This window comes from Canis lupus, chromosome 37, assembly GCF_003254725.2.
Source record: "Canis lupus dingo isolate Sandy chromosome 37, ASM325472v2, whole genome shotgun sequence".
NCBI classification, from domain to species: Eukaryota; Metazoa; Chordata; class Mammalia; order Carnivora; family Canidae; genus Canis; species Canis lupus.
In genome coordinates, this window is record NC_064279.1 from 17,922,464 (window position 1) to 17,947,786 (window position 25,323).

The following is a 25,323-nucleotide window of genomic DNA, read 5'->3' on the forward strand; positions in this document are numbered from 1 at the left end:
TGTCCAGTTTTCCCTGCAGTTTCTTCCTGTGTGTCTGTTTGTAGATGAAGGGGCTGAGGATCAAGTGGGTCCTCTACACAGGTTCCCCAGCCACGAACCTGCCACCAGCGGGGAGAGGCGTAGACTCCTAGCCCCCTCCATCTCGGTGTCTGTGCCTGATGATGACCCTTCCAATTCCGATGAGGAGTACTATGAGCATCCTTTGTTCAGCTCACAATGGACTACCTCTAGTGTGCTCCCCAGTGTCCCAGCGCAGAGTGCAGAGGCCCACTTAGGCCAGGAGAAAGGTGAACCAAGCATGGTCCCCTTTTGCTCCTCCTCCCCAGCCTGCAGCTTTGACCACATGCATCATACTCAGTGTACCTTCGGATGTGGGGTGGGAGGGAAAGGAGCCTGTTTTTTCCATATGAAAGTGAAGTCCCTATATAGTTTAGATGTCTGGCCAAATACCTCATTTGAGGCATATGGGTATTTTCTTTTCTATATAATTGCTTCTGAAAAGAACGCCAAAAAGGGGAAAGGGATGGGGAAGGAATCAAAAAGAGTTCAGTAAAAGTATGACTCCTTTCTGCTCCCTGAAAATAAACCAGTGGGGGAAGATATATCCTCTTAACTCAAACTGAAGAAGAGGACTCTGTATGTAGTCCTCTATGTACTATATAGTTTTTTCCTCCTTGGATACAGAATATTACTAGGGCCAGACTTAAATAGAATCAAGCATTTTTAGGAGCATGTCAATACGATAGCTCTTTAAAAGAGAAAGATCGTGAATCTGTGTTGGGCAGAATGCATGTTACAGAACGAATATATTTCTCCAAATCATTTAATCATCTACAGAAACTACAGAGGCTCCCCCCAGGTGAATAAATATTGGCTCACATCAATATACCTGGGCTAAAGTGAAAGCAGTGATCCAAAACCTTTGTCATTCCAGCCTCATAAAGCTAACAGACCCTAGTGTATATAACTGGCCGTGATGAGGGCAGTGGGCCGAAATTTACCTCTTTCTAACTAGGTAGCTTTGTAAAGGAAAACAAAAATAGAGCCAAAACACATTTTGTGGAGGTGAAGAGCTTATTTTCAAATAGAGAAAAGTGCACTTGTGTGCATGAAGAGTTTATTTTCATACAGGACTGTATTTAACATAAGGGCAGATAGTTCCAAGCCAATGGGGAACAAACTCATTCTTTCCAACTACATTCATGATAATAAACATCTTCAAGGATCCTTTGGAAAACAAAGAGCACCAATGGCTCAGACACTCTAAAAGAGAAATATAACCCATGGTAAAAAAAATAAATCCTTCTAATAGTGTAAACTTAATAACAATTAAGAAAAAGATGGGGAATTTCGAATGAGAAACGAGTGTAGTAGAAATAAACATGATTTATACAAAATGAGGAAATGGAAAGCCAAAAGGTTACATGGATTTGGAAAATAAATTGATTGACTTGATTAGACTTTACCCAAGAAGGTGACATTAGTAAAGCAGCTATAGTAGAAGTCTCGTCTGTAATTACAAAAATGGCCTTAATAATAATTTGGAGTTTGAATTTTTTAAATGTTACTTATGTAACTAAATGACAAAAATGAAAGTCCCTGAGTGCTAAATGGGGGTGGGGTGGGGGGAATAGATGAAGCAGTCCTTTCTTCTCCCATCCCTTGCCTAGGAGTTTTAATATCTTTTACAAAAGAAAATCCCTTTCCTTTCCATCTGAAGTCTTTCTCACCAGGCCATTTAAACAATGTTTCATAAGAACCTTTCAATTGTAGAACTAGAAAACAGCTTATATATTTCCCTCTAATTTCTTAAGCAATAAAATGGGATTTATTTTACTGGCATTTGAAGTGCAAAATGAGAAGCAAATTAACACGATAATTCATGACCTTCATAAGTGTGCATTTTACATTTTAATTGTTAACATTTTTCCACGTGATATACATCCTTTGGGAAGATATTTTGGCAGTTTGGTTGCCATTCAGTTATCTCAGTGGTTTGGTTTTGAATTGCACAATAAGACTTTCCAGGTAATGGGCACATTTTCTTATTCAGGATCAAGGGGAACTATACGTGAACTAATTATTGGTATTTCAAGGGTGTAAGCAATATGGTAACAGCTGTGTCCCAGAGGTAGACTTTTTTCAATGGTAAGATTACCTTTTACCCAGACCTTGCTTTTCAAAATATTTTGCTTACTCCTTGAAATTTTCATAGTCTCCCATGTCATGGAATGCAATGAAGATAAAATAAATTGAGTGAGGAAGTCTTTTGCCTTAAAAATATTACATACATAAATTATATCGAAATATAATTTAATACTTTAAATACTAAATACTTTTGCCTCCGAATACTAAATAAGATAGTGTTGGTGGGTTCCATGAAAACTGTTAGGGTAGTTGATGGCTCTCATTTTGAAGCTGGGTGTTTTTTATTCCAAAAGATTCTTTACTAAAGTTTGCATGTTTTAAATAAAGTAATCAGAAATTCATATGTAGGGGCTTACTGCATTGGAGAAAACAGCACATGTCTAGCAAATTTAAAGGTTTCTTTCAGTACATCAATGCATCTGTCTTTTCATAACCATCTGTTATCCAGCAGCACCATCTCTTATTTCCAGCAAGCTTCCTACATGTGTGCAACTTACTGCCATTTCCACTAAGGGTAATAGAGCAATAAAACCCTTTCAGCTCTCAAGTTTTAAACTAAATAGCCTTTTAACGAGACTGTAAAAGGCATCATTATTAGCAGATTATATAGAATAATTTCCCAAGCAATACATAATGCACGTTGCATTAGAATATTAATCTGTTCATCCAAATAGTAAAAGAGGTTCTCGTGAGGTTGATGTAATGGAGCTGAAAGTGTTCCTTGAATAGTATTTCTGCCATTTCGTGTATTGTTCTGTGGTCGTGATGTCAACATCTTTTTCATCCCTAAGAAGAAGAAACGCTAGAGGGAACAATGGCTGAGGAAGAGACACCTGCCACTCTTCCTGGGAAAGAGTGCGGGGCTGCCAAGGCCTCAGACCAACCCCAGGGCCTCAGTGAGGGCCCAGCGGAGTCTAGTGTGGAGGCCCACATAGCTCCTGAAGAGAGTGCCCCAGCAGGGGCCCCACAGGAGAAAAGTGTAAAAGAGGTCACCGAGGTGTCTCCAGAAGTAACAATCCCTTCCTCTGCCAGGGAAGGTGTGTCTTTCTTAGGATTTGCATGTGTTCTGTTGCAAATGATCTCTCCAGCAGCTTACCAACCTGATGCCTTTCCAATGCTATTCCATGGCTTGGTCTTCTCATGATCCTGAGACCGATGTTGTAGGTTTAATGAGCAGAGTGTGGCTTGCACAGGTGCTGTGTGGCAGCTAGGTCTTCCACTGCTGCAGCTGATTGTTGGTTTTACTTTGCCATGATACAACACGCTTTGCAGCCAGGCTGACGATGCTGTGTGAGCTTTTTGTCCGCCCCCCTCCCATCTCCAAGTGTTTGCCAGCCACATTGCTAATACATGTATATTTTTATTTTTATTTTTGGGACAGCGATTCATATGCTTTTCTTTCAAATCGTAGACTCGGATTTTGGCACATAGAGGCTTAAATGGTAGAATTGTTTTTGTTTGCAACCGCAATGTGCTATATTTTTTATGCTTCGATGAATTCTGGTTTGGTTTTCCTAAAAGCTCCTGCTGATGCTTCTCATACCATTTCTTCTCCATGGCAGCCAACGTCTTTGACCATCATCATATCTCTTGAGTTTTCATCCATCTAACCTTTATTAGAAGTTCATGAAGTATTTCTTTTCTATTGTTACAACAGGACACACAAGTATATAAGGTAATGATGATCCATACACTTGCTCTTTGAGCGATGACTGAATTTTATTATTTTTTCCCAAATTTTTTCCAGATAATTACATTTAGCTCCAATGACCACAACAAAATACCTGTGACCTTAAAACACAAGTGAGACTCTGAAACCTTTTGAATTGGTGAACAAACAAAAATAAAGAGCCATTTAATTTCTATCAAGTATCTCTGAAGCCACAATTAGTGCCTCACCATCGATCACGAGGTCATGACCAGGGAGAGAAAGATATTATAAAGATCGGCTCTTTTTAAAATTTGTATTCACATGACCTCTCAGTATTAACAATATAATTCAGATTTTCTTACATCTGTCGTAAGGTCAACTGATGATTCGGGATTAAGAATTTTGAATTTGTGGTAGAAATTGCCTTGTCAATTTTTTAGGTCATATCATATAAAGTTAATAGCAAATATTTATATTCCTGAAATTTAATCTCAGATGACTCCTTAAAAAATTATGCCAGTAACTTTTCAATGCTCAAAAAATTGGTCCTGGCATTTGTAAATCAAGTTAATTGAAACTATGAATACTTACTATGGATTAATTAGCCTTCTGCCCTTGGCCTGCCAGTTCGTTTTCAAATGACAACACAAATGAAAAAGCTCAGTGGACATTCATCCGTTTTTCATATTTAGTCCTTAAAGTATTTTTGTATCTAAATATTACTGATTCAATATTCCTTAATTTGTCATTTATGTAGAAGGCACATGAATTTTCTTTCTACTACCGTACACATTACATACTATTTAGGAGAACCCAAACAAAGGAGCAAAGAGTATTCAAAATACACAATTCCTGTATGCATTGATTCGCAACAGGAGTCCATTTCAGCAGTAGTACAAATATATCTCGATCCTGACATTTTCATGTTGATTTTTAAATGGGTAGCATGCTTGCATGTTCCATAGTTTCGTTTTGTTTTCTTACCCTACCATTCATTTGTCATTTCAAAATATAATTTTAAGCTTACTGCCTGAAAGCACTTGCCTATTATCTGTTTAAAAATCAACCCAATTACTTCAGGTTTATTTCCAGCCTCGAAGATGGAGTTCCATGATCAACAGGAATTGACTCCTTCTCCAGCTGAGCCATTAGACAAGAAAGACAAGGAGTCAGAGAAACAAAGTAAGCCTGGTGAAGACCTCAAACATGCTGCCTTAGTTTCTCAGCCTGAGACAACTAAAACTTCCCCTGACACAAAGGACATGCAAGGCACAGAAGAAGAAAGAGCACCTCCCACTCTGTTTGGGCAGCCTCTTGGTGCCGGGCTGGAAGACATGAAACAGAAGACAGAACCGAGCCTAGTGGTGCCTGGTATTGGCCTCTCTGCAGAGCCCCCCACTCCAAAAGAGCAAAAGGACTGGTTCATCGAAATGCCAACAGAAGCAAAAAAGGACGAGTGGGGTTTAGCTGCTCCCATCTCACCTGGGCCCCTAACACCCATGAAGGGAAAAGATGTACTTGAGGACATCCCAAAATGGGAAGGGAAACAGTTTGATTCTCCCATGCCAAGTCCCTTTCAGGCGGGAAGCTTCACTCTTCCTTTAGATGTCATGAAGAATGAAATCGTTGCAGAAGCATCACCCTTTGCCCCTGCCTTTTTACAGCCAGATGACAAAAAATTTCTGGAAGAAACCAGTGGCCCAGCACCTGCCAAAGATAGTTCTAAAGCTGAAGAGCCCCCTAAGGATAAACCCGACAAAGTGGCAGAAGCACCAGCCTCAGAGGCAACCACCTTACCCAAAGATGCCCTCATTCCAACTGTGGAAGAAGGTGTCCCAGAGAAAGTTTTGGGAGAGGAAAAAGGGGCGATCAAGCCAGAGAGCGCACAGGAAAAAGAGCAGGAAGCTACACCTACTGACAAGGAGTCTCAGCCAAAGCTTGAAGAAAAAACAACCATTTCTGACAAAGAAGCCATGCCAAAAGACAGTGAGCCCCCAAAACTGACAGATGGAGAAACAGGCATCATTCAGCCCTGCATGGAGCACGCCCTCTCAAAAGAAGAACAGAAAGGCCAAGAGCCTACCACAGATGCATTATTATTCGCTGTCAGTTTGGAACAAGCAGTAACCGATTCAGCCATGACCTCCACGACCCTGGAGAAAGTCGTGACCGAACCAGCTGCAGCAAGTGAAAAGAGTGCAACCCAGGACCTTTTTGAAGAAAAAGTTGTGGACAAAGATACTAAGGTTGAAGGGGCTGGGGCTGCAACATCAGCTGAGCTTGACATGCCATTTTATGAAGATAAGTCAGGAATGTCCAAGTATTTCGAAACATCTGCCTTGAAAGAAGAAGTGACAAAGAGCATCCAGCCGGCCAGTGATTACTACGAACTAAGTGACACAAGAGAAAGTGCCCTAGAGTCTTTGGATACCGTATCTCCCGTGTGTAAAAACGGCGACAAGGAACTTGAGGCAGGTAAAGAGCCCCAGCCCAGTGCTGCAGCGCAAGAGGCAGGGTACAGCACTCTTGCACAGGGTTATCCTACCGATTTACCCGAAGAACCCAGTTCTCCTCAAGAAAGAATGTTTACTATTGATCCAAAAGTGTATGGGGAGAAGAGGGATCTCCACAGTAAGAATAAGGACGACTTGACGCTAAGCAGGAGTCTAGGACTTGGCGGGAGGTCTGCAATAGAGCAAAGAAGCATGTCGATCAACTTGCCCATGTCTTGCCTGGATTCCATAGCCCTCGGATTTAACTTCGGTCGGGGACACGATCTTTCTCCTCTGGCTTCTGACATTCTGACCAACACTAGTGGAAGTATGGACGAAGGGGATGATTACCTTCCAGCCACCACGCCTGCCCTGGAGAAAGCCCCATGTTTCCCGGTAGAGAGCAAAGAGGAAGAACAGCCGGAGGGAGAAAAGGCTCCGGGAGAGGACAATGCTCCAGTCGAGCCATCGTGTGAGTCCCCTTTCCTCGCCAAAGATTATTACAAAAATGGGACCGTCATGGCCCCTGACCTGCCTGAGATGCTCGATCTGGCAGGCACGAGGTCCAGATTAGCTTCCGTGAGCGCAGATGCCGAGGTTGCCAGGAGGAAATCGGTGCCATCGGAGACCGTGGTGGAGGAGGCCAGCACGGGCCTGCCCCCTGTCACCGACGAGAACCACGTCGTGGTTAAAACAGACGGTCAGCTGGAAGACCTGGGCTACTGTGTGTTCAACAAGTACACGGTCCCGCTCCCGTCGCCGGTTCAAGACAGCGAGAATCTGTCCGGGGACAGCGGGTCCTTTTACGAAGGCCCCGATGACAAGATGCGGAGAGACCTCGCCACGGACCTCTCGTTGATTGAAGTAAAACTGGCGGCTGCCGGCAGAGTCAAAGACGAGCTGGGGGCTGAGAAAGAGGTCTCCCCGCATGTCCCTGGTGACAAGCCGGGGCCGGCTAGGGAGTCGGAGCAGGACAGGAAAGCCAGCGAAAAGCTGGATACTGTCCTAGAAAAGAGTGAAGAACATGCTGATGCAAAGGAACACTCCAGGCCAGCGGAAGAGGCCAGCGACAGGGCCGACACGTCTGGATTAGGAGCAATCTCCGAGCACCCCCCGACCGCAGCAAAAGATGCATCCCCTCCTGCAGCGGAGACAGCTGAGAAAGGGCTCAGCTCAGTGCCAGAGGTCGGGGAGGTCGAACCTTCCAGGAAAGCTGCACCAGAACTGGATTTTGTTGCAAAGAAAGCCGACCAGGGTCACGTGGATGTTCACATCAGCGACTTCGGGCAGATGGCCGCGGGGCTGACCCTAGATGGGGGACAGGAGACGGAGCTCCCCCCCGAGGTCGGGCAGGATCTCGCCCCGTCCACGTTGGCGCCTCCGGGTGTCGAGTTTGGCCCCGTGAAGGAAGGCGCCCGGGCCAGCGAGACGGAGATCAAGGAGAAGGTGGCCAAGCCTGACCTGGTGCACCAGGAGGCTGTGGACAAGGAGGAGTCCTACGAGTCCAGTGGCGAGCACGAGAGCCTCACCATGGAGTCCTTGAAAGCCGACGAGGGCAAGAAGGAAACGTCCCCGGAGTCCTCTCTGATCCAAGACGAGATCGCCATCAAATTGTCCGTGGAGATTCCCTGTGCACCTGCTGTCTCAGAGGCCGAGCTGGCCCCGGACGAGAGGGCCGACGTCCAGATGGAATTCATTCAGCAGCCACAGGAGGACAGCAAGGGGACCCCAGATATCTCTGTCACACCCTCCGACGTCCCAGAGCAGGTGCCCGAAGCCGCCGGCATCGAGCCCGCAGAGGCCCGGAGCGAGGAAGACGAGATCGAGGCCCAGGGAGAGTACGACAAGCTGCTCTTCCGCTCTGACACCCTTCAGATCACCGACCTGGGCGTCCCCGGGGTCAGGGAGGAATTTGTGGAGACCTGCCCTGGCGAGCACAAAGGGGTGATCGAGTCCGTGGTAACCATCGAGGATGATTTTATCACCGTGGTGCAAACCACCACCGACGAAGGGGAGTCAGGCGCCCACAGCGTGCGCTTCGCAGCCCTAGAGCAGCCCGAGGTGGAGAGGAGACCTTCTCCCCGCGCCGGAGAAGAGCTCCACCTCAAAGAGCTCCACGTCGATGAGGCCGCCGAAGCCCAGGCCGAGCCCAGGGATGGCTCCCCGGAGGCTCCAGCTTCCCCAGAGAGAGAGGAGGTTGCACTCTCAGAATATAAGACGGAAACCTATGACGATTACAAAGACGAGACCACCATTGATGATTCCATCATGGATGCTGACAGCCTCTGGGTGGACACTCAAGGTGTGCATTATTTTTTTTTTAATTTTCTACTTCCAAATAAAACAATTTCTTTTTCGTTTTAAACAGTTTAAAAATGTCCCTTTATCTCTGTTCTGCATTTTGTTAAATATATGAAGGATCTTGTACATCTGTTACTAATGCTTTCGTTGTTGTTGTTGTTGTCATGGTTTGCTTTGATCCGCAGATGATGATAGGAGCATCATGACAGAACAGTTAGAAACTATTCCTAAAGAGGAGAAAGCTGAAAAGGAAGCTCGGAGACCATCTCTCGAGAAACATAGAAAAGAAAAGCCTTTTAAAACCGGGAGAGGCAGAATTTCCACTCCTGAAAGAAAAATAGCTAAAAAGGAACCTAGCACAGTCTCCAGAGATGAAGTGAGAAGGAAAAAAGGTTCATTTCACAATAACTTCTTTAAAAATGTTTTTGAATTCATTGTTACTCTTTTGTAGAAGAAACTTCCTAACAGTGGTAACTAATTATTTATGAAATGTCGTTCGGTTTTGCTCCAAGTGTGTATTTTCTCCTGATGGTATGCTTTTTTTGTGTTTTCTTTATTCGTAGCAGTTTATAAGAAGGCTGAACTTGCTAAAAAAACAGAAGTTCAGGCCCACTCTCCCTCCAGGAAATTCATTTTAAAACCTGCTATCAAATATACTAGACCAACTCATCTCTCCTGTGTTAAGCGGAAAACCACAGGTGACTCTTCAGTTCTGCAATGTGGCTGGCAAACATAGACATGTTTTTTTTTTTTTTTTTTTATCTCATTCCTGTAGCGGCTTCTTCATTTTGTTTTTCTTCCAAGAACCTTAGCAGTCATGAACAATTTCGCTATTAAGTGTCTTGTATCATTATTCTTTTTTTTTTTTTCCCTCCCTGCAGAAGAGGTCATGACCATCTGTTTCTTTGTCATGCTCAGACTTAGCAGTGATTTTTATCTTGGCATTGTGCTCTAGTGTCACGTTCTGGGGATTCCTCTTTTCATTCTGTGTGTTTGGTTAGACAATGACGATGAATATAACCGTGGTATGCATTCTCATTATTTTGCTTATTTATCTCTCTCATGCTTAAGCCCATACTATATTTGTCCTATTTTCTACATGGTTACTGCCAAATCTGTTACTGATGTTGATGATTTTGCCAAGGATGGATAGTGATTTCAAGATTGAAAATGAAAAGCAAATCTGGGATAAAACTGTGATTGCAAAATTACTTTGCTTCGGATGAAAGAAAAAAAAAAGGAAATTGTCTGGTCATCCCATCAGATTTTATTCCTCGTTCCCAAAATTAGCAAGGCTTTCAATTCACTGTACTACATCTCTTCACTGACATTCTGTCTTTGGGATCTTCTTAAATGTGTTGGATTCAAACTGCTAATTTTCCTACATAATTTAGTATTCTGCATTCCTAGATAAAACTCCTTCCCCCCGAATTTCTTGGAACGTAGGTGTATTTCAATTTTGCTACCTTCTTATTTTGTTTCTGTCTTCTTCAAATATACTTGTTTTTAACTCCTTAAAAAAGTGGTGAAGTGAAAGAGAGAAACTTGCTACAAATCACAATAAAAACTCATACAAATATCCATAATGCAAACTCTATTCCTAAACTTCAGTGCAAAGTATTTGCATTAAATGTATAATTATCCTAGGATAATCTTAATTTGCAATACATTTTATTTTAGCATTTATTAAGTAGCACACTTGCAGGCTACAAAGTAAAATATCAGATTGCTAAATGAGAAAGGAATATTTACCTTCACATTGTATATTAGAAGTGCCTTTATATAAACCTTCGGATAGCTTTAAAGGTTAAGAGCAGCATTAACCTTTGTAAGAAAAAGAAAATCAAGGTAATTGATGGTTTTATGATAGTCAATAAAATTCCAAGTATTTTATATTTGTGTTCTTCATATGGGAATCATCTCATGAGCTTTCCTCCAAGAACTAATCTTTAAGGCAATATTTGAAAGTGTAAACCTCATGAATTATACAGAAACCTTGATGATAAAAGTTCAGGATGAAGAATGCTTCTCGGTTAGAAATTAATATGACATCTCCAATTCTTATATCAGATCTTAATTCATCTGCATTAAAATTGGAATTTTAGTTCTAATTAGACAAATGCTTGGAGAGGCAGACTCTTGATTTGGGCATAAAAATCCTATATCATGTATTAGAGAATGAAAGAATATATCAGGATTGTGGAATTTTAGAGGAAACATCAAATGGTTTGGTGAAATGTGTGACATGTCATTGGTATTTGATTTACCACACTGAGAGTGAATTGCCTATTTAACTCGTTCATTAAAGGAAATTTAAGATCTTCGGACTAATTAGGATCTTCCCTTAGTCTGTTCAAATATTAAGATACTCGGGCAGAAAGCATACATCAAACATGGATGTCATTGGCTAAAAGGAAACTATGTCACAGAAATTTAAGAAATATTACAGAAATATTGGGAAAGCATCATTTGCACTACTTCTTAAAAAAAAAATCACTCCAGAATCTTGAATAATCTTACTATCCATCCAGTCCTAAATAGCATAGAGCATCCTGTAGACAGTTATATTTATGTCAGAGCTGCATGTGACATAGAAACCTTTTGGAAACTCATTCAGAGTGCTTATAAGCATAAGCTCCCTCTCACCCCCTGCCCCCCACCCCCAGCCCAGGGTTTTCTCTCTTATGAAAGAAAACCAAGGAGGAGGAAACTACACAAGCTTGTGCCTTTCATTTTCTAAGCACAATTTTTAAATAGGGATAGTTTTTTTTTTCCAAAACACAAAGGATTGTTTTCAATCATGAGACATATTCGAGTTAAGTCAGGTAAGTCATCAACAGAAAATGTGCTGGAGATAGTGGAGTTTAAAATTGAAACCAGAGGTATAAAACAGCAGCAAGAGAAACAACAGTAACAGATGTGGTAATAATTTCATACAGGAAGTGCATGTGTAGAACAAGTTCTATATTACTGAACTTAAAATTTCTCTCGTGTTTTCTTTCTTTGACAAGCTATTTCTCATGTGGTACGTTTCACGTCAAACAAGTGTGTCATTCATATTGTGAAATGAAGGGATGCAGAGGGAAAGGGGTTGGCTGGTCATGACGGTTTGGAATATGAAATGTAGAAATAACTGTAGGTATGCTATTGGCTACAAAAAGAGGGCTTGGGATTCTCCATGAACACTCTTTAATATCATGCCAACCCTAAAAACCAGTCACTCCTCCCCCTTTTCTTAAACACTACGGCATTTGGATTATTGTTCTGTGACTTTTGTTCTAAAGGATCTACGCTCATGTAGTAACAGTATTTAAAGGTAGCTTGGTATAACCAATAGGAAATTACTTGATGTGCTTACCTGTGCTTTGGTAAACACTGGCTTATATTAATTAGCACACACTATAGTAGGAGCCACATGCTAGAATGTTCTTAATTCCTGTTTCTTCAGTTACTGGATTTGAATCTCGAAATAAGCAAAGTTTTGCTTTGCGTTAGTCTGTTGACAGAATTGAATATTCAAAAGATACTGAAAAATGCATTTTTGCGGTCTTCAGCCACTAAGTTTGGGGTTGTTTATGTCTTCTTTTTTTGACAGCAACAGGTGGTGAATCAACTCAGGCTTCCAGTGTATTTAAACAGGCGAAGGACAAAGTCTCTGTGAGTAAAATAATTTTTTCCTTATTCTTCACTTGAAGTTCCCTTTGGTATTGGTGGCAACATCTCAGTAACTTTAGATCTAAGTTAAAAAACAAAACAAAAACCTTTAGATCTAAGTTAAACTTCAGATGTTTACTCTTAAATGTCATTTTAAATTGTTCACTCACCCAGAATGATTCTTGGTAGCATTTAGGCATGTTTCGATGTCTTCTGGAATGACATGGGATAGCAGTTGGTGAGGGCAGAGCTGGGAACGTAAGCTGCCTCTTTTTTAGTAAGACGGAAATAAACAGCATGATAATCTGGCAAAAATACGGGAGCTCAATTTATTTGTTTTTCATAGAATCTAGATAAATTATTATAATCAACACCTAACTGTATTTGATAATATATTTTCATTATTGTTGTTACAAAATAAGAATATGAGAAAGTTAAACAACATAGATGAGTAAAAATGTATCATAAATTATCTAAAGAAAACTAGACTTACCATTTTGATGTAAAATCTTTATTTTTTCCACGCAGTTACTGGCTTAATAATAAAAATGGAAACACAGTATCAGTTTTTTATAAACACATTTCCCTGTCATGAAACTTTCTTGTATATCACTTTAATGACTACATTGCATTGTTTTTTATTTATTTATAGCGATATTCTTTACCAATTCTGTCTTATTTGACTTTTAAACTGTTTTTATTGCCATTTTAACAATATTACTGTAGAAATCTTTTTGGCTTAATCAGTGGATGCATCCATATGCTTTTCCTTGGGATAATTTCCTAATAGTGAAATTACTGTTTCAAGAAGAAAGTCCACATTTAAAGTTTTTGCTACACATTATCAAGTTGTCCTCCAGAAAAGTTCTAATATTATATGACCTCCAGCTGTATACAAGTGACCATGTTCATTATTATTATTACTAGATGTTCCTATGCTTTTTCTATAATTGCCAAGTTGTGGAAGTAAAATGTTTGAATTTGATTGAATTAATGATGTTTAACTTCATATGTTTATAAATCTTTAATAGTTCTTTTTTTTACTTGTTATGTGATTAACCATTATCTTTTGAATTTTCAAAAGAACCACAGCCAACATGAAGTATTTTACTTCTTTCTGATTGAAAGGGAAAAAAATTAAAAGCCTACTAAAGAGGGGCATCTGGCTGGCTCAGTTGGTGGATCAGTTCTTGATCTCGGGGTTGTGAGTTCAAGCCCCACATTGAGTATGGAGATTACTTCAAAATAAAATTTTAAAAAAGGGTAGCCCAGGTGGCTCAGCAATTTAGCACCGGCTTCAGCCCAGGGCCTGATCCTGGAGACCCAGGATCAAGTCCCACGTCGGGCTCCCTGCATGGAGGCTGCTTCCCCCTCTGCCTGTGTCTCTGCCTCTCTCTCTCTTTCTGTGTCTTTCATGAATAAATAAATTAAAAAATCTTTTAAAAAAATAAAACCTTTAAAAAAAGACTACTAAAGAAATCCCAAAATTACAACAAATAGTTTGAATGATATTAACTAGTAGTGTATCATAGTGTTCTGGGGTTTAGACATGGTGTATAACACGTAAATCACAACTCTTTGTTTAGCATTCTAAAAACTAATAAGATTTTAATGCCAGCTGGTGCAGCCACTCTGGAAAACAGTATGGAATTTCCTCAAAAAGTAGGAAATAGAGCCACCCTATTGCAGTACTAGGTATCTATTCTAAAGATACAAATGTAGTGATCCAAAGGAGCACTTGCACCCCAGTGTTTATAGCAGCAATGGCCACAATAGCCAAACTATGAAAGAGCCCAGATGTCCATCAACAGATTAATGGATAAGGTGTGGTATATATAGAGAGAGAACATCAATTTGTTCTCTCTCTATATATATATGTATATATATATACAAACACACAATGGTATATACACAATGGAATATTAGTCATCAAAAAATAAAATCTTGCCATTTGTAACGACGATGATGGAACTGGAGGGTGTTATGCTAAGTGAAATAATGCAATCAGAGTAAGACAATTATCATATGATTTCACTCACGTGGAATTTAAGAAACAAAATGGAGCATAGGGGAAGGGAGGTAAAAAGACAAGACGAAATCAGAGAGGGAGACAAACCATAAGAGACTCTTCATCATAGGAAACTGAAGGTTGCTGGAGGGGGGAGGGGTGGAGTGATGGGATAACTGGGTGATGGACATTGAGGAGGACACCTGATGTAATGAGCACTGGGTTATTACATAAGACATGAATTACTGGCCTCTACCTCTGAAACTAATATACTATATGTTAATTAATTGAATTTAAATTAAGAAATACAAACATAAATATTAAAAAAGGATTGAGAAGTAAAACCTAGTAAGATTTTAGCCTTCTGCTTTTCATTTATTTTTATTTATTGTGAAAAATAGAAATTCATTTCCAGTGACTGCCACACTTCTTATATGATTTTGAGCCTAAGGGACTTTATGTTAATTTTAAAAATTGATTTTTATATAATGTTTTCAGACATATTCCTGAACAGATGGCAACCTGTAGAATCCATGTATTGCTTTGGTAAATATTGGACTTGAGAATACTATAACTTCAATATTTCTGTCTCTTTACCTTTTGTTTCTGATGGGGAACTAGCAAGTTGTGGTGGTTAAAGGCAGGCTTATAAAGCAGACCAGGTCCAGGTCTTGAACATTTATTAATTATATGATCTTCCTCTCCCTAGGTCTAAATTTTCCAAAAATTAAGGAGGAGAAAAACAATTCCTATCTCCTAAGTAGTTACAAAAATTAAATATAGTTAATTATAAAACAGTATACTGTAGGATGCCTAGAACATAGTATTTATTCAATAAATAGTGATAGTAAGTGTAGTTATTATTTGAAAGGTAGAAGTCTTTAGGAGCAGATATAGAAAGTAAGTCAGCTTCCTCCCATTAAAAAAAGCATTTTCAAGTGGACATTGTCTAGAAAAGCTTTTTTTCTTTAACTTTTTTTTTTTTTTTGGTTTTTAATTCCAGTTAGTTAACATACAGTGTAATATTAATTTCAGGTGTACAATACAATGATTCAACACTTCCATCCAACGCCCAGTGCTCATCACAACAGTGCAGTTCTTAATTCCCGGCATCTATTTAACCCATCCTTCCCACCCACCTCCCCTCTGATAACCATCAATTTGTTCTCTATAGTTAAGAGCCTGCTTCTTGGTTTCTCTCTCTCTCTCTCTCTCTCTCTCTATCTATCTATCTATCTCCCCACCCCCTTTGCTCATTTGTTTTGTTTGTTTAAAAACTATTCAGGAAATTTTCAAGTCCCTTGGTCTTCAAGTAACTCATTGGGAATTGGCATTCAATGCTTACACTTAGGAAAGAAATCATATACATCTTCTGACCAAAAAAACCTAATTTTTTTCCTTATAAATATCTATCTTACCTTTCTGAAGAAGAGAGACTAGGCCACCATTCTTTCTTTTTCTCATTTAACTTCTTTTTCTTCCCTCATCACCTCATCCTCTTCCTAAAAATTTCCTAAAACCCCAAGACTATTATTATCTGTGACTTTCAGTACATCCATTAGAACAATTCTGTCTGATTTTTCGATTGATCTTTATTGTGAACCTGATCTATAATCCTTCATTTCATTTGTTGTGTATTTTTTGTTTTGTTTTTTGTTTTGAATGCAGGATTAGTAGGATTAGTAGTTGTGTTTCATAATTCAAGGTAATCCAATTATTCCATTTTTTCTTTCCTGTATCACTTTTGAAATTTGTGGGTAGCATCAATCAGAAAAGAAAGACTTGGGTTGACCCAGGCACGCTGCCCACTCAAGACTCTGGGTTTGTCAAGCCAGAAGTGATGTTTGCAGTCTGTTAATGTGTCTGCCCCTGTTAAAGTGCCTGTGGAGCTAAAAACTTAAGATAAAGCTGTCAATTTCAACTGTTATTTTTGTACAGCTAAATCATATTAGTTATTGAAGACAGAATCTCCTTGGCTTCATCATACCTTTCTGTATTTTTAACAAAGTCCCCCGTGAGACATGTGGCATACCAGCACAAGCTGCTTCCAAAAGCTGGACATACAACCCACTGATTTTCACTTGCCAAATATCTCTCCAGGGACTACCAACACCTGGAAACTAAGCCCTGTGGTTTTTATGGGCAATATTTTTAGTGCTAACTTTCATTTTTAGCATTTAAAACACATTATACAAACTGTAGTCTATGCATAAAAATGTTATTAATTCTATGGTATGCTTTGGCCCCCGGTGTACATTTTACTCATAAAATGAACTAATTTTATATAAAATCCATAATTTTCTGATGAAATCAATGCAGATATCTGAAAATTCATTTTCTCAACTTTAAGAAAGTATTTTCTAAGGCCTTAAATATACCTTGTTCTAAAGTCCTTGAAATGCGATCAAGATATTGATTATAAATATACCTTAAAGGGTGTATTTATTAAAGGAACAATTCCAACATACTCTCAAGATATTTTCCAAATACGGTATCATTGCAAGACTTACAGATTAATCAGAATTTATATGTATAATTCATGAAGAATATTTTGATCTGTAGTCTCATATATAAGTATTCTTAAGTTCCAGTTGGAAATGAGTTGCTCAATGAAAATTTCTTGCTCTCACATAAATATACATTTCTATCATTGATTATAACCATTGATCATGTGGTCTTATTCAAAGTAGGTATTTAATTTCTTATATGTTTATACATTTTTTATTTTCCTTTTACTTCATAGTTTGGTTTATTTTGTGCTTTTGTTTGTTTTCTTTCATGGCTAGAATTCTACTTTGTCAAAGATTCCTGCCTTACAGGGTAGCTCAAAGTCCCCAAGATGCAGCTCTGCTTGCCCTAGTACGTCTCAAAGGGCTACATTTTCTGACAGTTTTTCCATACAGCCCTCCTCCTCAGCAGGCTCCACAGACCGTTTGCCATACTCAGAATCAGGGAACAAGGTAAGGCAGCAGGTCAATTGAAGGTTCAGAAAAGAATATAATTTCAGGGTTTATGAGACATGATTCAGTAAATATATAAAAACAAAGACTAAACTCTAAAATATTTGACATATAAGCATTTGACCCTCTTAAAAACAAAAGTCCCAATAGTTATTAATAGTTAACCAGTTTTTAAAAAGTCTTTTTCTAGGTATACTGTCCATTATTAATTTATTTGATATCTTATAAAATTTTAAATACAAACCAATAAAATAAAATATATATGATATTACACATAATATATAATAAATACATATTATATGTAGTATATAATCTATAATATTGTATAATCTAATAATGACAAATTACATATAATATAATATACCATTTGGGCTCAGACACATCAGGATTTAATATTGCCTCTGCTACCTATGAATGGTGATCTTGAAAAAATTACATAAACTGAATCGACTTGTTTTCTTGGCTATAAAATGCATATAGTATTTTGTGGCAAGAATTAAATCATAAATGGATGTAAAGTACTTAGAATTCCAGTTATATAAATGCACAATATATGACAGTGGTCATTGTTAACTGGTATGCATGGAATGCCCTTTGGCAGTCATTTCTGATTAATAAGTTATCATGCTAATGAAGATTTTTTTAAGTAAAATTATTAATTTACTGGAGATTACCTTAGTAAATTCATTTTACCCATTTATTATTTAGAATTTGAATTTCATGATCCATTGTTAGCACTAACTCCAGAATAATATATGTTTATAACACTTCTAGGCAAAAATGAAGTCAAAGTTTCAAAGTAGAAATGCTTATAAATATATGAAATCAGTAGTATGTGTTAAAAGAAATTTAGCTATCAGCACAGGAGGAAAAATGAGCAATATAATCACTTTGTATAATTGAAGGTGCACAAGAACCCAATGTGTTTTTTCCCCAATCAGGATGGAGTAACCAAGAGCCCAGAAAAACGTTCTTCTCTGCCCAGACCCTCCTCCATCCTCCCTCCTCGTCGAGGTGTATCAGGAGACAGAGATGAGAATTCCTTCTCTCTCAACAGTTCCATCTCCTCCTCAGCACGGCGGACTACCAGTAGGTTTATTTTGATTTGCGGTCCTTCTTAATCCTTTAAGTGGCATAAAGCTTATTATGTGTCTATATTTTACATCTTCCAAAGAAAACATACACTGGAAACAGATTCTATTTCTTCCAAGAATCAGAAACTCCACACTGTGGATGGATCCAGAACACCTACCTGTGTAGTTAAAATGATTGTTGTGGAAAATGAGTAGCTACAAAGAAGTAATCAGTAGAGAAAACTAAGAGTCAGGAATTAAAATATATATATATTAATATATATATTATATATATATATTATTAACCTATAATAATATATATATATAATATATATATTAACCTTTCTTAGGATTCCAAGTCCTAACATCTAACTAGGAAGTCAATATTCAAAACCTAGGATTCTGTTCAATTTGTTAAAAGTTTGCATTCCAGTGAGGGTGTAAATATAACATGTTTGGTGTAATAGTTTCAGTTTCTTTTGATTGATGGCCCATGGTGAACTGGTTGGCAGTTATCACAGTCTAAATAAAAAATATAAAAATGTTCCAATCATTACCCACTCGTGTGTTTTGGTACTACCAGGATTATCTAGTTAAAGCATGGATTCAAATTATTTTCATAAATATGTTTCTATTACAAGAAAAATAGCTACCACGTATGGAGCACATAGAGATACTAAAATCTTAAGACACAGTTTTCACTGAATTTAATTAACACTGCTGATAGCTTGGTATTAATAATCTCATTAAATCTACTGATGAGGAAAAAGAGGGTAACTTGTTCAATTCTACTAAGATAGACAGTGGTTGAATTTGGTTTTTAGCTCCCTGATAATTTCATAACCTGGCCACCAAGAGCCAATTGAATATGGCTATCATTCTGGTCTTGAAATGTCATTTTTGTGGAAAGCAATAAAAATCATAGAGTGCACACTAATTTATCACATTAGCCTTGTTATATCCCATTTCATATGGTCAGTTGAGAAATCTACCTATCATTTGCCCTTATGTTAAAAAACCAAAAGGACACAGGGTAACTTTCACTTGATACATGCAAATTGTTCACTGAAAGATGTAAAATGATCCTTTCTCCAGAAGGCTGAACCCAGACCAATGGGTAAATAGACATCATCTGTAGATAATAATTATCTACGAAGCTCTCTTGAGCTCACTCCTTGTAATTATTTTAGCAAAGATTAATTATCCCCTTTCTCAGGAAGAACTTTCCACACTGATGACCAGTTGCATTAGATGACTCAAAGATCCCTTTCACTTCATTGATTTAAAAGTTAATGAGGGGATCCCTGGGTGGCGCAGCGGTTTTAGCGCCTGCCTTTGGCCCAGGGCACGATCCTGGAGACCCGGGATCGAATCCCACGTTGGGCTCTCGGTACATGGAGCCTGCTTCTCCCTCTGCCTGTGTCTCTGCCCCTCTCTCTCTTTCTTTCTCTATCATAAATAAATAAAAATTTTTTTAAAAAGGTAATGAGTTATACCTTTATCCTCTATAAAATTTCTAGAATTATTTGATTTTACAAAGTATACATACTTAGTAATAAAAAAATAAAATTCATGCCCTTCCCATAAAGCAACAAAAAAAGTGAAGGAATTTGAATAATGTATGTAAACAATGTAAATAAGTGTTCTGTTATTAAAATCAATATGTTATTTTAAGTGAAAAGATTTTAAGAGCTAAGAAACTAAATAAGCTAAGAAGCCATGTCTGGCTTAGAATTTAGTATCATCTGGATAAATGAGCTTTAGGGTCCTCATTCTTAAATTTGGAATAATAAGAGCGCCTCTAACTACTATTTTTGGTCATCAAATGTTTAGTACTCACAAAAGTGCTTTGAAATCAAGGTGGTATAAGTCTCATTTATAGCATTATGCTTTCAAAAAAGTATTTGAAATGGCATTCAAACACATAGTTAAAAAGTTAATATGAAAGAAACATAGTATGAGAAAATGAAAGGAAGGAGTTAAATAATAAAATGACCCTAAGGTCCAAGTTGAGGCGAAGAAATGTGCCCCACAATAGCCTGTATCATTGACAGTAGTGGTAAGGGTGGTATTGATTTGACTCCAAGCTGCAAACTAGCAATGAAAGTATAGGAGAAAACAATCAGGTACAAGCTTCACTGTGACTATATTGTTAAAACATCCAATTTTTTTTTCTAAGAAGAGAAATAGATATTTTTTGGTATTAAGCACTGAGACCAATTTCCATATAAAGGAAATACATGATACTATAGAATAATGTCTGAGATAATTGCATCCCTTTTAGTAAACACATTTGCAACTCACAGCATTCCTCAATGTAAGCTGAAGGAGTAACATTGAAATACAATTCAGTAAATGACTTTATACACAGGTCAAAATTATTGCTGTCAATACACAGTTGTAGGTTGTATATCTACCTGAATCTTGGAATGATCTTATTGCACAAAAGAGCAAGTGATCCACATATCATTCAAGGAAATCTGGAGTAAATACTAGCCCACATAGAACATGAAGCACAGACTCTTTTGCCAACTTACAGCAGATCCGCATGCCTTAACTTTCCATACACAAGTATGAAAAACCTCTGACGCCTTCATAATGAGAAGTAAAAATAAATCAAGAAAACCCCACTTCTTTGCATTGATAGCAATGCATGTTCAAAAAAATGTCACCAGGTTATAAGTCTAAAAAAAGAGAGACTCAGCTTTTTTTTTTTTTTACTTTCAGCTTTTTTAGCATTGTAATCCATAAATATTCTAAGCTCTTTAGAAAGTTAATGTATTATCTGAGGGAAAAGCATGTCTTGAGGAGAATTTTCTGATGTTGTGGTTTTGGTTTGGTTTTGTTCTGTTTGTTAATACAGGGTCAGAGCCAATTCGCAGAGCAGGAAAAAGTGGCACTTCTACACCCACTACCCCTGGATCAACTGCCATCACTCCTGGCACCCCACCAAGCTATTCTTCACGTACCCCAGGCACTCCTGGAACCCCTAGCTATCCCAGGACCCCTCACACACCAGGAACCCCCAAATCTGCCATCTTGGTGCCCAGTGAGAAGAAAGTTGCCATCATACGTACTCCTCCAAAATCTCCTGCTACTCCCAAGCAGCTTCGGCTTATTAATCAACCACTGCCAGACCTGAAGAATGTCAAATCCAAAATTGGATCGACAGACAACATCAAATACCAGCCTAAAGGGGGGCAGGTAAGAATTACATGAACCCATACTTGCTGCCAGAAATAGAATCCCACTTATGACTAGAATGCCTTCCTCATATTATAAACAAAGAGTTCTTACAGTAAAAGGGAGGTGGAGGTGTTAAAAAGTTACTGGTTATGATTCATTGCCAAGAGTTTGGACCTCATCCGAGAAAGCTGGCTTACAAAATATAATGAAAATCATGTAACGTGTCCATTCTGTATGATTAATTATTGGATAAAAATTGATTTCACCATACAGGAGAATCTTTCCATTGATTGCCTAGCTGATCTTTTCTGAATGTCTCTCTACGCCTGGTGGACTTTAGCATAAGAGATTAAAGTTACATTTCTGATATGAACTTCAATGTTCTAGTTTAGATCCTAATAACCTCATTTGATGATCTTTTAGTGATTTCGCTTTTATCTCCTTCCTTCATTGGTGATTTCCTGTGACATCTTTCTACCATTTCCCCATGTTCACTCCAAAATCAGCATGATTCACCAATTTTCTTCTTTGGCTGCTCATGCTTAAAAATTGCAGTTCTATATAGTTCTGAATTATCTGAATATATAAAGAATTGTAGTTCTTTATAGTTCTGATGAATGAAATTATTGTGTTAGAACTTCTCTTTAAGATTAATTGTATTGAAGAGGGTTATTAGTAAAGCTCTACCTATTAACTCTTAACTTCAGCTCCAGTACAGCCATTCATGTTTTTTGCCAACCAAGGGCCTTTGCGTTTTGTCTTGACCTGAACCTGGCTTATACACTGTGTGTTTAGATGAAGCAATTGGTCTGGAAGGAGATAATACAAATATCACTTAGTATTTCCTTTGTGATGTTGATCTGCCTGTAGGATAGTTGGACTTTTCTTGTCATTAAAGAGACAAAACACCCACCCGTGAGAGAAAGAAGAAAGTAAGCAATAATTTCCCTTGTATATCGACAAATCTGTGATGCCCTCTTGACATTCCCAGAAGCCTTTCTTTTAGCTTCAGTGTTCTTTTCTGCCGGTCTTTCTTGTTTATATTATATTTTCTACACGGATTTTTGGTTCCCTCTTTTATGCCAAAGAAAATGTATTTTCAGGCAAGTTTAGAAGAAAGATCTTGCCAAAAATGTGAAGCTATCCAGGACTCCTACTCACTGCTGAAACAAAAATTCAGTGTTGCCTCTTCCCTTAGCAGCAAACTTATTTGCTATCTCATTGTGATTGTGTTCAAGAAAACCCAAGAAGTTACTAAAAATCAACCAAAGGAATTGGGGGAAGCAGAAGGTGGGGGCTCTCCATATGCCCTGTAGGGAATGACCATAACATTCTCTAATAATAAAGTCAGAGACAAATGACAAATGCTTTTTCATAAAAAGATGTTATTAAAATATGAGCTGCAAGAAATCTTTTTAAGCAAAACAAAACAAAAACTAATTCTGCCAAATTTTATCCTGTGATTTCATAAATCTCATACTATTCTTGCATTCCTCAGAATTTTGCACATCCAAGAGAATAAAAAATTTTGGACCTTTTGGAAATATCCAAATGCTTACTTTATATTTATGCACAAATAGTTAAATAAGTTAAGTGCCAATTTGAAAGTATCATTTTAGTTTTTGGTGAAATACTTCTTAAAATAGAGTAGCTATTATATATATTTAAAATCAATTCTCTTTCTATAAGTATCCTTGTATGTAGTATTTTTATTATCTAAATATGAGGTTTACTTGCTTATATTCGAGAAAATATTGATACTGAAAAAATATGTTTCTTCTTAGAATCACAAGATATTTTTTGAGACAATTTCCAAGATATTTTCTCAAAACTAAAAAGAAAATTTAATTAAAATGGAGTAATTATTGATATAATTGATATAATTTGACATGAAAATTCCATAATAGGGACAGCTGGGTGGCTCAGTGGTTGAGCATCTGCCTTCGGCTCAGGGTGTGATCCAGGGGACAAGGATCAAGTCCCACATCAGGCTCCTTGCGGGGAGCCTGCTTCCCCCTCTACCTGTGTCTCTCTGCCTCTCTCTCTCTCTCTCTGTCTCTCATGAATAAATAAATAAATAAAATCTTTTAAAAAAAAGAAAATTCTATAATATAGCTCTTATTCATATGACTCCTCACAGTAGAGAGGCATAAAGAATGGTTTTACCCTTAGTTTTGTCCAAATCACTAAGGTTAAACCAGTCCAAAAAATAGGAACACTTCTTTTCCTTTCTGCTTCTTTACCATGTCTGTGAATATGTTTTTGTCTAATTTCAGTTGACTTCTGCTATACTCAGTAATTCATAAAACTGACATAAAGATGCCTTATTCTTTTGAAGTCAACTAAAACTGCCTTAGAGATTGTGGTAATTAAGGACTAATAAAGACATATGACATAAATTATAGAACAAAAATAGCCTTAAACTCACAGTGTCATTTGAAGAAATCTCTTCTTTGACAAGGCAAGTGGTAACCTGCTGCAAAATTACTCTATCACAGCTGCAATGACTTGGAAAAAAAATACACAACAGTGAAGTTATTATGAAGTGACTTTGTTGCAGAACCACAAGGTATCCCCTCACCCAGATAAGATGGAAGGAAGATGTTTGCCTCTATTTTATGATAGATGGTATAATGCATTTAAATTGGAGGGGAAATGAATTGGGAAATTGAGGCACACTACAGTTGAACTGTCTTTGTAGGAAAAATATATCACTTAACACTCTAACATTAACCCTTTAAAAGCCTTAAACACAAAGAATGAGGAGAAATTCTTTTTCAATATGTGTTAAACTGCAAGTTTTGACTGGATGGTTCATTTGCGTTTTGTAGAATGACTAGAAAAAATTTTTGTGTTAAAGCTCCTTAGAAATTATCCAGATGAGATGCTATCCCTTCTTCTCTGATTGAGGATCCACAAATTCACTCTGTTAGGGAAATTGAAGCTTCCGGCATGTTGTTCCCAATTATAAATTGGATAACCCTAGGGTGTTAGAATGGACAGTGGTCAACTCAGAAGAGGACAGGACAATAGCAGTACCTTCTGTAGGAGACAAGTTTTTTAATACCAATATGTAGCCTGTAGATATTGAGAAAAATAGCCACACAATTCTTATTAATAAATAAGGGAGCAAACTTATAGATGTAACCTTAATTCTCCTACACAGGCTCTATTGTTATAAAATCTGGAGTGGTTAGATTGTATGTAAATGATTTAATTTCAAAAGCTATATTATTGCTGTTTGTGCAATCACTAAGATTTGGGAGGGGAAATATATAGTAAAAAATATATGTGTCTTGGAAGTTCAACAACTTTCCAAGTTGGGAAGCCTTATTATTTGTCTCAATTTGAGCATTTATTGCTCTTCCACAGGTATAGGTTGTATGCTTACAGTGATTATCACTTTATGAAAAGTCCAGTTTTATATTGGAAGAGAAGCTTAGCTCTGTGGCTCAGTTCAGTGAGGCAAATCGATGGCTAATGGAATAGATAAACTCACTGAAAACATGAGGAGTTTTACAGAAAGCAATAAAGTTAATCTCTTCAGCAAAACACAAATTCATTCTACTGGAAAGAACATATGCGATCTGAGATTCTCTGTAGATAGTGACCTTGGTAATTTAACTCAAGGCCCAGGTAAGACTATCTTAGTAAGTGTATTAATTTGAATCTATTTCAGTATAGTTAACTCCCTAATCTACATTAAATCTAAATCTAAACTTTAGAATAAGTAATGTTAGCTTTTTAAGAACACAGCTGCTTGATTTAAACAAAAGTAGGAAAATAAAAATTTCTCTAAATGCATCACATAAAAAAATTAGGCAAGAACTCAGTGAATGGTACTTTTTTT

The 25,323-nt window shown here is 37.8% G+C and overlaps 1 protein-coding gene across 20 annotated transcripts in view; it reads left to right on the forward strand.

The window, feature by feature from the left end:
* Positions 1-25,323, forward strand: part of MAP2 (microtubule associated protein 2) — a 293,705-nt gene that overhangs the window by 248,610 nt on the left and 19,772 nt on the right. For 3 of the 20 annotated variants that reach the window (XM_049106437.1, XM_049106436.1, XM_049106435.1), the window contains 8 exons: positions 2,940-3,185; positions 4,880-8,593; positions 8,778-8,984; positions 9,156-9,290; positions 12,188-12,249; positions 17,041-17,214; positions 18,156-18,303; positions 21,151-21,491. In XM_049106437.1, the coding sequence (XP_048962394.1) occupies positions 2,940-3,185; positions 4,880-8,593; positions 8,778-8,984; positions 9,156-9,290; positions 12,188-12,249; positions 17,041-17,214; positions 18,156-18,303; positions 21,151-21,491 (5,027 nt within the window). The remainder of the gene's footprint in view (positions 1-2,939; positions 3,186-4,879; positions 8,594-8,777; positions 8,985-9,155; positions 9,291-12,187; positions 12,250-17,040; positions 17,215-18,155; positions 18,304-21,150; positions 21,492-25,323) is intronic. The other 17 variants (XM_035710992.2, XM_035710997.2, XM_049106440.1 and 14 more) reach the window with 8 other exon arrangements.